Genomic DNA, 14068 nt, shown 5'->3' with positions numbered 1-14068 from the left:
TCTGTAAAAGCATCTATTCATGTTCTTTGCCCATTTTACTCTTTATCAGATTTCCCATTGGTGAATATGTTGTCCTATTCAGTGGGTTGTCTTCTCATTTCATTAATGGTTTCCTTTGCTGTGCAAAAACTTTTTAGTTTGGTATAATCCCATTTGTTTATTTTTCTTGTTTCCCTTGCCCAAAGAGATATATTAGGAAAATAATTACTGATAGAAATGTCTGAAATTTTTTTGCCTGTATTTTCTTCTAGGACTCTTATGGTTATGATCTTACATAAGTTTTTAATCCATTTTGAGTTTATTCTTGTATAAGATGTAAGAAGGTGGTCTAATTTAAATTTTTTGCATGTATCTGTCTAGTTCATGTTCTTGCTTCCTTTGTCAAATATTAATTGACCGTGTAGGAATGGGTTTATTACTAGGCTCCCTATTCTGTTCCATTTATCTATGTCTGTTTTTATGCCAGTACCATGCTGTTTTGATTACTATGGCCTTGCTGTATAGTTTGATATCAGCTATTGTGAAACCTTCAGTTTCATTCATTGTTCTCAAGATTGCTGAGGCTGTTCAGAATCTTTTTGTAGTTCCACATAAATTTTTGGACTATATGTTCTAGTTCTGTGAAATAAACCATTGATGTTTTGATAGGGACTGTATTGAATCTATAGATGGCTTTGGGTAATATGGACATTTTTTAAGAGTGATCACTCTTCCCATCCATGAATATGGTATATGATTCCATTTATTTGTATCTTCTTTAGTTTCTTTCTTCAGTGTCTTATAATTTTTTGAGTACAAGTCTTTAAATCCTTGGTTAAATTTATTCCTAGGTTTGTTTTTTTTTTAATGCAATTGCAAACGGGATTGTTTTCTTACTTTTCCTTTCTGATAGTTCATTATGGTGTATAAAAATGCAACCAATATCTGGATATTTATTTTGTATCCTGCTACTTCACTGAATTTATTTATGAGTTCTTGTGGGGTTTTGGTGAAATATTTAGGGTTCTCTATTTATAGTACCATGTCATCTGCAAATAATGAGTTTTACTTCTTCTTTTCTAATTTGGATGCCTTTTATTTCTTCTTGACTGATCGCTATGGCTGGGAATTTCATTACTATGTTTAGTAAGAGTAGTGAAAGTAGACATCCCTGTCTTGTTCCTGATCTTAAGCAAAATGCTTTTAGTGTTTCCCTGTTGATATTAGCTGTGGGCTTGCTATATATGGCCTTTATTATGTTGAGACATGTTCCCTCTATTTTCACTTTGCCAAGAGTTTTTATCATAAGTGGGTGCTGCATTTTGTCAGATGCTTTTTCTGCATCTATTATATATGATCATATGATTTTTATCTTCCATTTTGTTTATGTTTAGTAGGTCATAATTTAAAATATTTAAAGTAAAAATAGCCTTATTAATCCTATGGCTTTTCAATTTAAAACATATGACAGCAGGGAAAAGGTCAGTGTAAGTAAATTCATTGAACTTCCAGATTCTTTAATGGCTAAAGGAGTACAAAGAGAAATACAGATACATACTAAACTGTTCTGATTTATTTATTTCTACCTTGCTGGTTTCTTTTAACATACTGATTATGAATTTGTTATAAATGTGCATATCTTTGGTGTGTATGTCTGTCCCTAACTTTGTGAAAATATCTGTCAAGTGGTCTTGATTATTGAGCACTGTCCATCTTATCTATATCTTAGTTATTTAAAGTTTATTATAACATGTTACTTTCTGACTGGTTACTTTTTACAGATGAAATCAGATACCGCTGAAGGAGTTGATATTCCAAAGAAACCTAGATTGGAGAAACCAGAAACACGGTCCTCTCCTATTACCGTGCAAACCAGCAAGGATTTAGCTATGACTGACCTTTCCAGTTTTGACGAGACCAGTGCTGATGATTTTGCCATGGAGATGGGATTGGCCTGTGTTGTTTGTAGGTGAGTTATACCTTGCCAGGAATTCTTTTGTTTTTTTTTTAAAGAGCAAACAACTAAACAAAAACAAGTCAGACCAATTATTGTTTTTTATTTTGTTTTTATTATTTGTAGATGGATAAGAGATCATTCTATTATTCCCTATGAACTGCTCATATAGCAATTTAACTTCTTGAAAATTATTCAACATTTTATTTTCCTAATTGTGGCCTCTTTAATCTGTTATGTTATAGTAATATTTTCTGTATTCTTGGATTGTAGAGAGAAAGCGATTATTGCTCTACTCTTTAGTGACAAAGAGTCTGTTTTATCAGACTCAGTTATTTTCATCATTATTTTTTAGGAAGTCTGTGTTGCTTTTTCTATCTTGTGAATGGTTGATGGTACGTATAAAGTAAACTGTTATATATGATTTCATAAAACGTAAATATTTTCCTAAGGATAATGGAATGAAATAAATGGGTCATGTAGGTTATTCTGAGTGTTGTGTTATAACATGGATACATAAATATAAAAACATAGATAAATTATGGTTATCTGTAGCAGCACATATATCTTTAAGGATAAGTGTTTTCAAATTTTTCTGGTAGATACTCAGAAGAAAGATTTCTGGGTTGTACAACTGAAACTTACATATTATTACCAAGGTTACCCCAATAAATTTAGTTAGGTTTTAAAAAAAATCAGAATGACTAGATTTTAAACTTTTTGATGCAATGGCTGTATTTTTAATTGTTAATGGCTTTCACTACCTAGCACAACAGAGAAGATTGACACCTTTGTTATGGTTTTCTTCATGAAAATGTTAAGTTTTAGAATACTGAGACTGAGTAACTATAAACTTTTTTGAACTCTTTTTTTAAGTGATAATTGGAATTTTTAGAAAGATTTTATTTATTTTCAGATAGAGGGGTAAGAGAGGGAGAAAGAGAGGGAAAGAAAAAGGAAACATCAATTGGTTGCCTATTATATGCACCCTGCCTGGGGACCAAATCTGCAACCCACACATGTGCCCTGACCGCGAATCGAACCAACAACCTTTTGTTTTGCAGAAGGACACCCAGCCAACTGAACCACACCGGTCAGGGCAACGTTTATGAACTTTAGACCTGACCACATTATTATATGCACTTCTGAATGGGATCATTTTTTAGAGCTTCATTGTTATCACATATATATATTTCAGCCTTTATCTACCATGAATGTTATTATTTTTAAATTAAAAAATAAATGGTGAAGTAATAATGAGATGAGAACTAGTACTGTAACCCTCCATCAAAAAATTTATTATGATAGTCTAAGGCTGTGATGGTTGCTTTTTGTGCTATTAGAATTTATACTTTTTTGATACACTTATTGCTATCATAAAACATTTATTTATTGATCACCTTTTGCACAGTAATGTGCTAGGCATTCTGTGTTAGGTCCAGTTCCCACCTTTAGGCGACTCATATATTAATGAGGAAGATAAAACAACAGGTAAGTAACAAACATAAAGGTATTTAATAGAGATGCAAAGATATTATGAGTCTGTTAAAGAACTAGCCAAAGTCTACTTACCTTCTGGGAGAAATAAAAATTTTACAAGAGAAAGACAAGGAGAATATTGCCAAATTTAGTTACTAAGTCACCTTATATATTTATTAGTAGTTGAGTATAACCTTTCAAAGAAATGAAATGTTTATATAGCCTACATCTTGGGGCTTTTTATTTTGCTCTTTTTTCTGGAGTTTTTAATCATATCAAACTTTCCCAGAACAATCCTAAAATGGCTTTAAATTGTTGCATGCATTCAAATAAGTGCAATGTTTAATGTTTTATTTTCTTAGGCAAATGACGGTGGTATCTGGTAATCAATTAGTTGAATGTCAAGAGTGCCATAATCTCTACCACCAAGATTGCCATAAGCCCCAGGTGACAGACAAGGAGGTGACTGACCCTCGCCTTGTGTGGTATTGTGCCCGATGTACCAGACAAATGAAGAGAATGGTAGGAATCACTTTTGTTGATAAGGCTTTTCAAAATAAAAATTTGAACTATTATGATATTGAAAAAAAATAAATCATATAAGCTGATTATTTAAATGTATGTGAATATAGCGTATATGGTTGATTTATATATCTATGTTTAAAGACCAGACCATGTAATATGCATTTTTCTCTGTTTAGTTTTTAGTTTGTTTATCTAATATATAATAGATAAACAGGATTGAAGGCCCATAAAATATGAATCTTTTTTACTAGTATTTCATTGTGTTTCTAAAACATTTAAAAATACTGTAATGCACTATGGGGAGTGGTGGAGATACAAAGCCCCAGTTTTTGATGAGTCTGGTAGGGAAATATTGAAAATGTCTATTTCCGAGTGAGTGCAAACCACCAAATTTAGAGTTGTGTACAAGGGCAGTGTTTGTATGTGCATCTCTGTCTTTGCGTCTGCGTTTCCCTATTACTCTTTCCTTCTCATTGTCTTCGAGTGACCATTTACCCTGTGTTCCCAATGTACTTGCTTTGTGTACTGCTCACTAACATAACTGCCTTTAATATCAGACTGAAACATGATTTCATTTGTTATATTGGATAGTTTTCTTTTATTCATTTAAAAAGTAGATAAATGAGCTTCATCATTTTCCTTTTAAAGAAATCGAATTGTTATTTACTTTGGTGACTTACTTAATTTCCCCGTTCCTTGTCTTCTGCCTTAGCTTAGGGACTCTTTTGTAATATAAGAGTTCTCAAGTCTGTTAATTAAATGAATTTCACATAAATTTTTCTGACCAAATATATCTTTTTAAAGTCAGAAGTACTTAGTTAAGAGTGAAAAATCAGGACATCTGTTTTCATTTTTAATCAGTTAAATCAGAAATAAGAAATGGTTGTATTTATTTCTATAAAAGTAGTAAATTTTCAGTAACAGGTATACTTTTTCTTTTTAATAGGAAATTTCTGTGACAAGGTACAATTTTTTTCTGCTCAGCATGATTTTTATTTAGTTTATTATTTAAAATAACCCTTCAGGACCTCAAGCAAAGTGATCATGGCTGTTCAATATAGTGCAGTCCAGGGCATTGACAGATGGAGTCATTAAGAATTGGTAATAGTCAAAATAACTAATTTGTGACAGTAATCTTCCTTTAGTATATTCTTAAAGTTTTATCACTTTTATTTCAATGTCTCTTAATGAAGTAAGCACTGTTCTCTTCTAAGTCCCCCACCTCATTTTTTATGACTTATTTTACACCAAATCTATATTTATTGTTCTAACCCTCTTTCTGAAGTGAATTTTGGCAGCTGATCAGATGTAGTTCAGTTACTTTAATAGTAAAGTAAAATTAAAATTGTTTTCTTCTCCACTCAATTTTCCCCTCAATTGCCTCAACTAAAAAACATTATCATTTATATCTTAATTCCATATCTTGTTGTTTACAAAATTTTTAATTCTACTTATTTCTCATATCTGTTCATTTTGCTCTTGTTACCCAATTCCACAAAACTCTTTCTTGTCTATTACTTTAGCCTCTTAAGAGGTCTCCTTGCTTCCCTTCAATCCATCCACTTTACTCACTACAATGAGAACACTTAGAATTATGTTTCTAAAATATTTATCTATCTTTATCTGAAAAAATACACCCTGTGGCTTTCAATTACTCATAGAATGAGATTATATTCATTGGGGAGGACATATGGACCTCCTCTCTTTGACTCGTCCAGTTTTGTATCCTCTTTCCTACCACTTCACCATATAGCCCATACATTCTGGCTGTGACAGACTAAATGTATTGTTCCCTAAATATTTGGTGAATTTTCGTGTTCCTACATGTTCTGCTTCTCAGATTCTTCTCATCTGGTATACCTTTATTCTTCATCATCTTTGCAAATTAAATGTCTAATTTATTTATCAATAAGATCATGTCTTATTCATTGGCATAGCACCAGAGCAGAGCTCAGGACCATCTTACATTCTGTTGTTCTCAATTTAAGATATATATAAAGGAAGAAGTATAAGTATAGTCTCTGTAGAGTCAAGGTACTAAATGGAGAGCCATGACTAATATTAGAACGTGATTAGAATACACCAAGAGTGGGCCTGCAGAAAAGGCAAAAGACATGATCTGGAATGAGCTTGAATATCTGGATCCAGTAAACACAGGGTTTGTGAGAGAGGGAAATTTGGAAACAGTGGGGATGCTAAATCCAGTCATTATAATTGCTTTCAATGAGGTCATATGTGCATTGGTTATTGTTCCAAGGTATCTCATATACACTATAAATAGCATCTTATATCCTCTTTCTCCTTGCACTAATTTCTCCAATTAGGGCAGGTTCTATAGCACACATTATTATAGGAAGTCCTAGACAGGAATGTTGTGATCGTGTGTGTCGGGGGCAAAGGTCTTTCTTCAGTTCTATAATTTTCTCTACCAGGAAATGGGTTTTGCCTCAGTATTAGGTATAAGACTCATATGACTTACTGTGTTGGTTCCCAATCTAAGGTAATAACACACACCTCCTCAGCAGCATTTAGAAATATGTGGTTTTGGTGATTGCTGCTTTATTGCCGGTTACTGCCCTGAGTGGAGAATCATATTACATTCTTCAGTGTGTGAGGCAGTCCCCCTATGAAAAATTGTAGTGCCTTTGTTGAGCAACACTGAGTCAGTGATAATATCCAAATTCCGTAAACCAGTATTACTAACAAAAGGCAAAGACTTCTGGGTATTTCTTACCTTCTAGGTGGCTGGGTGAAATGGAGAAAACAGAAGATCTAAACATGCTGTCCTAGGCAGAGGTCCTTTCTGGGCTTCATTGTAATGAATCTTCATCTGCTAAACCATGCATGTTAGGTTAGTCTTTAGAGCCCAACCTCTGGAATAGTAGATGTGGGTGCAGAGAAGTGTAAAACGGAAAGCCATGGTTATAGAACCATGTATTTTTTATTTACTCTGAGGGCTGCATTCTCATAACATGGTTTGGCAATAGAGAATAAAATGGCCTTCCTTTTCTGCTGGTAAGAGATGTTTTACCACACTTAATAATATTCTTAATCTGAATGTTACTTCATCAATGATTTTTTTTTTAAGTATTTATTTGTTTATTTTAGAGAGAGGGGAAGGGAGGGAGAAAGGAAGAAAAATATTGATGTGCGAGAAATACATGGATTGGTTGCCTCTAGCACACCCCCAACTGGGGACCTTGACTGCAACCTAGGCATGTGCCCTGACTGGGAATCGAACTGGAAACCTTTTGGTTCACAGGCTGGCACTCAATTCACTGAGCCACACCAGCCAGGGTGATGATGTTTGAAAGTAGGTGCACTTAGATGTGGAAAGTATGTAATATAAAAATGGGAATGAATTGAAATGTAAGTACCAAAATTTTAATACAGCAAACCATAGCAAAAGAAGATTCCACAAGAAGGTCCAAACAAGAATAAAACAATCTATAGTCAAACCTCCAGAAATGGGAACAAATTATTAAAATTCCCTATCTGACCTTATTAGGATTGTTAAAGACAATGGAATGGCTGGGAGCACGTTTGCCATTCAGTATGGATGGGTTCTTCCAGATTCCTTATCCTTTGTAAATAATTATGATGAATAAATAGGAACTTTTATTGTCAGCACTCAACATATTCCAGACACTATGTGTAATTCTTACATAATTGTAGTTCATCCGCATAACTCACATTTGAAACAGGTGGTAAAGTACCTAGTTATAAAATAGGAGAAATTAATTATTGGTCAAAATAAAACTGAATGTACTTGTAAAGGAACAATTAATGCACATTCCTCTTTGGTAAAATAGAAATTTGTATTTGTGAACTTTCTCTAAGAATCCAATGTGCCTAGTTCTACAGTGTAGAAACAGCTTACAAAGCTTCACCACTTATCACTAATAGGTTTTTTCTCCCCAGTCTGTATTTAAAACCATATAATTGATCTAAACTGCCTTTTAACTCACTCTCGATTACTCAGAGACTTTTGCCTGAACCCCAAGAAGAAAACTAGTAAGTCTGCCCAACCATAATAAGAAATAAATGTACTTTGTGTTGGTTACAAATAGTTTGTGATTTTTCCTGTTTAAAAGAAAAAAACAAACAGCTTAATTTGTCTTGTTAAAATTGGTATTTAATCCACCCTAATTTACATTTCTAAAGCTTTTCTTATATTTACTGTTTAGAGACTAATAAAATGTATAAAAGCATTAATATGGTGATAAAAAATAATTCCTCTGAGTCTATACTTTTAGTGTGATCACTTTTAGTTATATTTCAACTAAATGTGGAGTACTGTGATAGATTTTTTAATTGTCCTTTGTTGTGCATTTAACTAAGATTTTGTAGCTAATTTCATCTTCACTGATTTTTACAGGCTCAAAAAACTCAGAAACCACAGCAGAAACCAGCCCCCACAGTTGTTTCTGTAGCTCCTGCTGTCAAAGATCCGTTGGTTAAAAAACCTGAGACTAAACTCAAACAAGAGACAACTTTTCTAGCATTTAAGAGAACAGAAGTCAAGGTATAGTACATTTATTTTTATTTAAGATTATCTAAGATTTCATTTTTATTTTAATTTACTTGACTAAACAATACTAATTAATGAGGAACTTTATATACTAATTGGCTGTGTGTTAGAAATTAAGATTGCATTCCTATTAACCTTAGGTAGAAAGGGAACATATATTTATTTAATCTCTGTGCTATTTCTCCTTTCATCACAATTAGGAACTGTCCATGAGCATTCCAAATTGACATTCTTTACCATTTCTATGTAGTCAGACGCTTACCTCAGTCAGGAATTTGACTTAGAGCCTAAATACTTCTGCCTTTAGTGGCAACACTTTTCCTCCTCATATTACTTGTGCTGATTGACCCCACAGCTTTTTTATCCCTACTTGTTGGCTATTGAAGAAACTTTCTTCTTTCGTCTAATTTTTTTTCTTTGATTATCGTGAACTTTCATGGTATCTATCTCTATACTTAGGGGCCAGGTTATTTAGTGAGACTGTCACCTTTCTATCCCTAGGTTTGCATCCTTGGATTCACACTACATTATTTTTAATATTCTGGCATTTTGATATCACAGGAGAAAATATTTTTCTAATCTAATTTTATAACAGAACAAATGCTTTTCCTCAGTTACACATTCTAACTTTAAGCAGAGTACTACAGATAAAAGAAAAAAACAACTCCAAATTTTCAAAGGTTGACACCAGAAAGTGCTAAAGTTGACTATATAATTCTCAGTAACTATAAGTAACAAAGATCAAGAACCTTGGGGTGATGATAAAGAATCTGAATGTACAATACTCTGAAAAAGATACTAATTATTTTATTTGTAGATCATTCTTAAGATTTAATTTACTAGGGGAGAGTTAATATCCAAGGGATATATATTACTGATTTGTAACATAGAAACTTGGTGATTTGGAAGAGAAGTAAGAATAATTTATTGAAAGTAATTAGAATTGCAGTATTCATTTTCCAAGTCAGGTTTAGGTGGATTTTAAAGCTAACCTGTTACTACTTAAGTTTATTTTTAGGAAGTACAATATGACATCATTTTATGGCAGATCATTTAAGGCCTTGGCTGTCATGTTTACTTAAGAGAATTTGGTGTGTTTATGTTAAAAGTGGATAAATTTTTACTGTGAAAAAATTGTTCTCATATAAAGAGCAAATGGCTTTCTAACTAGGAAAATGGGCAAGAAAATATTTATAGTTAAAAACAGTTGAGAAATTTATACACTGAAGAGGTAAGGGATTATTTGGTATCCATTGTTTGTGTTATTTTACATGAGAGTCCTCATAGTATTGTAAGCCATCTGTTATTCGGATGGAAAGCAATACTGGTAACAGCAAGCCATTAAAATAAAATGCTATACACACAGAATCTGCTTTCTCGTTTGTACTTTATAAGTGTTGGTCTTTTCAATTACTTCAGATGGGTTTTTTTTTGTGAAATCTGCTGAAAGATCATTTAGCCATATGGCAGACCATTTTATGTTTTAACAGAAAGAAGAGGGAAAATAAGGAGATCTTTCAGACTGAAAATTAAAAGTTTACTATACCTGTGTCCTTTTGCTTCCTTGACTAACTTTTTCTCATTGCCTGTATTCATTTCTCTAGAAATTTATAACTTACATAGTTTATCTTCTCTGGATAAACTTATGAGATAATTATTTATGATATTATTGTAAAAAACCCTATCATTTTCAGAATATGTGAACAAAAATCTAGATTCCTCCTTTAAAAAGTAAAGATCTCAGAGCATTCTATTTTGATTCCTTTTTACATTGGTTAAAAATGTTTGTATGCAGACAGTATTGCAGGCTACTTCATGAAAACTGGATATACTTTAGACATTGTAAATACCATATTGTTAAGTAAGACAGTATTTGTAATGCTTTTCTTTTTACCTATATGTGAATGAACACTTTGTGAATCTTCTTAAGAAGATGAAGGTAGAAAGAGTGTCAGTGAGAAGTTCAATTCATGATTAATTTAAACCACCCAAATGTAAAGGTGAAAAATTATTGTACTTGTGGTAAGAGCTGTATTTATTTATATAGTGACATTGTTATCACCATTAGCTTTTGACTGGCCAAGGAAGTTAATTAGAAAAATTGAAGTGTTAACCTTTACGAATACATCGAGGAGTGAGTCAGACCTTCCCAAAATGTCATTGTACGACTTAAGAAGCAGTTGATAAAATCCTTTACGCAGAAGCAGGGGTACCTTATGTGATAGTTCCAGTAGAAACATGGGCAAATAGTGAATATAAGGTCATGTGACCTTTTTAATGTATCATCAAAGTTGTATGATTCCAAGTAGTTAACACTGCATATCCATATACATTTTACAGTGCAGTAACTATTTGCAAGATTGAATTCTATTTTTGAAATTATCCATAAGTCATTTGGAGCAAAGTCTAAAGAATTAGATGTTTTTACTAAGCTAGATAATACCTTTTTGGGTGAAAACAAGTTAAAACATTGAATCTGATTTTCTGATATGCTTATAACTGAATCTAAAAGCACTTCTCAAAAAGCAATTCCATATATATATGGCATCCCCAAATTTCTGCTTGGAAATGGTAGAGCCCATTAGCTATGGGTAAGTTTTGTTGGGTGTTTTTTTTTTTTTCAGATCAGTTTTATAAGAATTTAATTTTGGTGGTGTGATTTAAATTTCCCAAGTCATTACTTTTGTATAAAAAGTCCAGCAATTAAACTTGTTATATATTTCAGAATGTTATTTTTGGTATTAATTATATTTGGCTTTGACACAATATGTATCTTGTTTTTAATTTTTTAGTCATCCCCGGTTATTTCAGGAAATTCGTCTAGTACCAGTGTTTCCTCTTCAGTAACTAGTGGCCTAACTGCATGGGCAGCTTTTGCAGCCAAAACTACTTCTGCTGGTCCATCAACAGCAAAATTGAGTTCAACAACCCAGAACAACAGTGGGAAACCTACTACCTCATCAGCTAACCAGAAGCCTGTGGGTTTGCCTGGTCTGGCAACATCATCCAAAGGCGGAATAGGTTCTAAATTAGGTTCCGGTAACAACACTTCACCCACTGTACCGTTGAAACCACCTCCACCTCTGACTTTGGGCAAAACTGGCCTTAGTCGCTCAGTTAGTTGTGACAATGTTAGCAAAGTAGGTCTTCCTAGTCCAAGTAGTTTAGTTCCAGGAAGCAGCAGCCAACTAAGTGGAAATGGAAATAGTGGGACAGCAGGGCCTAGCGGAAGTACCACCAGCAAAGCCACTTCAGAATCAAGCAGCTCTTCCTCAGCGTCCCTTAAGGGTCCAACTTCACAAGAATCACAGCTCAATGCCATGAAGCGATTACAGATGGTCAAGAAGAAAGCTGCCCAAAAGAAACTCAAGAAGTAATGTGGCCAAGTAGGTTTTAATGTCACATTACCCTATAGATTAAAATCTTATTATTAGGACATAAATTGTAATATGCTATAATTTAATAAAAATCTTCATAATGAAATTTCTATTATTTCATATCTTTAAATGCTGAATTTTATTTAGAAAAACTTGGAAATCTTTGTTATTTTAAATCTATTTAACAGTTTTATTTTAACAATTTCCATAGTATGTGAAAACGATTATGATGGCTAATTCCAGAATCCCAGAAGATTGGTAGCATACGTGAATTAAAACAGAAGAAGAAGAAAATCAGTAGTTTGTTCATCTTCTAACAAAGCCCCCAAAATTGAACAGTTTTCTACTTTTCTCCCCAATATTCTTCATAATCAGTGTCAGTCCAAGCCTCATTTCAATTGATTCCCCCCAAATATTTCACCTCTCCTTTTTCAAAGTTATTTTTTTATTATTGATTTCTGTTACCCTGTGTTATAACTTTACTTTTTTATCACCTCATGTGAATTATTTATCCTTTTCAATAGATTGTGATCTACTGTCCCATTTTAAGATTTTTTTTTTAATTTTTGGAAAGAAGGGAAGGGAGGGAGAAATGAGGGGAGAAACATCAGTTGGTTACTTCTTGTGCATGCTCCACAGGGGACCTAACTCACAACCTAGGCACGTGCCCTGACTGGAATCAAACCAGCGACCTTTAGCTTTGAGGGACAACGCCCAACCAACTGAGACACACCAATCAGGGCTACCATGTCCTTTTAATGCAGTGCTTTTCTCACATTGCCACATTTCCTTACATTGCCAGTGTAACACGAACATAGTATATATGTAATAAATTTTGAATTTTGATCTATCCTGGTTATACACATTTCTGAGAATTCTTGAGAAAAATGCCCATTCAAGAGTCTGTGGATGGATAATATCTACTTACATACTGATACCTTCTACCTTTACCATGAAAAATAAAGCTGTTTTATTTTTACAGCCCCAAAATGTTGTAGCATTTTATCTAAATTAACTTTGTATAAAAGTAGCACCTGTATAATTACTGAGATTGTTTTGAAGTATGCATATTTACATCGTTAGCTTTTCTTATTTGTAAACTAACAAATTAACCTGCCATTATCTTATGTATATATTATGAAAAAAGACATGAGGCTTTCTGGATCATAGAAACCGTTTATTACTCACAGTAAAATGGAACAGCCATTTTGTGCTTCCTAAATACTTCATTTCCTCCAAAGTAGGAAGTCTAACAAATTCCCATATTCACTAAACTGTAAACCGAAAGTCAAAAAATTCCCACATTCCTTCAGACTTTAATGTGTGCCACTAAATCTTATTTTTTTAAAATCTTCACTATTCATTTATTTACTGAATTTATTGGGGGTACAGGTTTTAAGCATACAACTCAATAAAACATCATTACGCCCCACATTTTGACCCATTACCCAAGCAGAGTCCCTTTCAGCCCCCAGTCCCCCGGCCTTTGCACACCTCCACCTGCCCAACTGCCCTCCCACCTTTCCTTTCTGGCTGTCACCACACTATTGTCTGTGGCTATGTGTTGTATATATATATATATGTTATTTTGCTTAATCCCTTCGCCTAGTTTCATCCAGTCTCCCAAACCCTCCACCCTGACAGCCATCTGTGCATTCCATGCGTCCATGCCTCTGTTTTTATTTTGTAAGTTTATTTTGTTCATTCACATAGAAGTGCGATTGTATGGTATTTGTCTTTCTCTGACTAGCTTATTTGGCATAATAATCTCCAAGTCCATCCATACTGTCACAAAAGGTAACATTTTCCTCGTTTTATGTGTGCCACTAAATCTTCACTCTACAGCCTCTAAAATCCTTTCCCTTATTCCCTATACTTTTATGACATCATTATTCCAAAATATATTAATAAGTGATGTCTGTGAAGATAAAACTTTTAAAATTAAGCTTGGCCTTTTTATAAGGAAAGATTATTTTAAACCTACCTATTAAATTATGGGACTAAATTATTCGCGGTAAATTAGAAATCAAGATTAAGATAGTCTCTTTACTTACAAAGAGGAGTAAACCTCTATTTATATGTTTAAGATCTGCCTGCAGATGTTTTTGAGAAACAGATTGCTGTTGATTAAACAACAATTTGACATCGATCTCAAATTCCCTTTAGGGTCAAAATAAATGTATACTTTTTATTAATATATATTATATATAATTATATGTAATA

The 14068-nt window shown here is 33.2% G+C and overlaps 1 protein-coding gene across 3 annotated transcripts in view; it reads left to right on the top strand.

Annotated features, from left to right (window-relative positions):
- The window catches only part of INTS12 (integrator complex subunit 12), a 32045-nt gene extending 20090 nt beyond the window's left edge, over nt 1–11955 (top strand). For all 3 annotated transcript variants that reach the window (XM_090266370.1, XM_090266371.1, XM_090266372.1), the window contains exons 4-7: nt 1761–1948; nt 3775–3934; nt 8316–8462; nt 11261–11955. In XM_090266370.1, coding sequence (XP_090122496.1) covers nt 1761–1948; nt 3775–3934; nt 8316–8462; nt 11261–11845 — 1080 coding nt within the window. In that variant the 3' untranslated portion in view covers nt 11846–11955. The remainder of the gene's footprint in view (nt 1–1760; nt 1949–3774; nt 3935–8315; nt 8463–11260) is intronic.
- The last annotated feature ends 2113 nt before the right edge of the window (nt 11956–14068 follow it).

This window comes from Furipterus horrens, unplaced genomic scaffold (genome assembly GCF_987537825.1).
Source record: "Furipterus horrens unplaced genomic scaffold, mFurHor1.1.pri manual_scaffold_2, whole genome shotgun sequence".
Classification (NCBI taxonomy): Eukaryota; Metazoa; Chordata; class Mammalia; order Chiroptera; family Furipteridae; genus Furipterus; species Furipterus horrens.
This window is presented reverse-complemented; position numbering and strand designations above follow the sequence as displayed.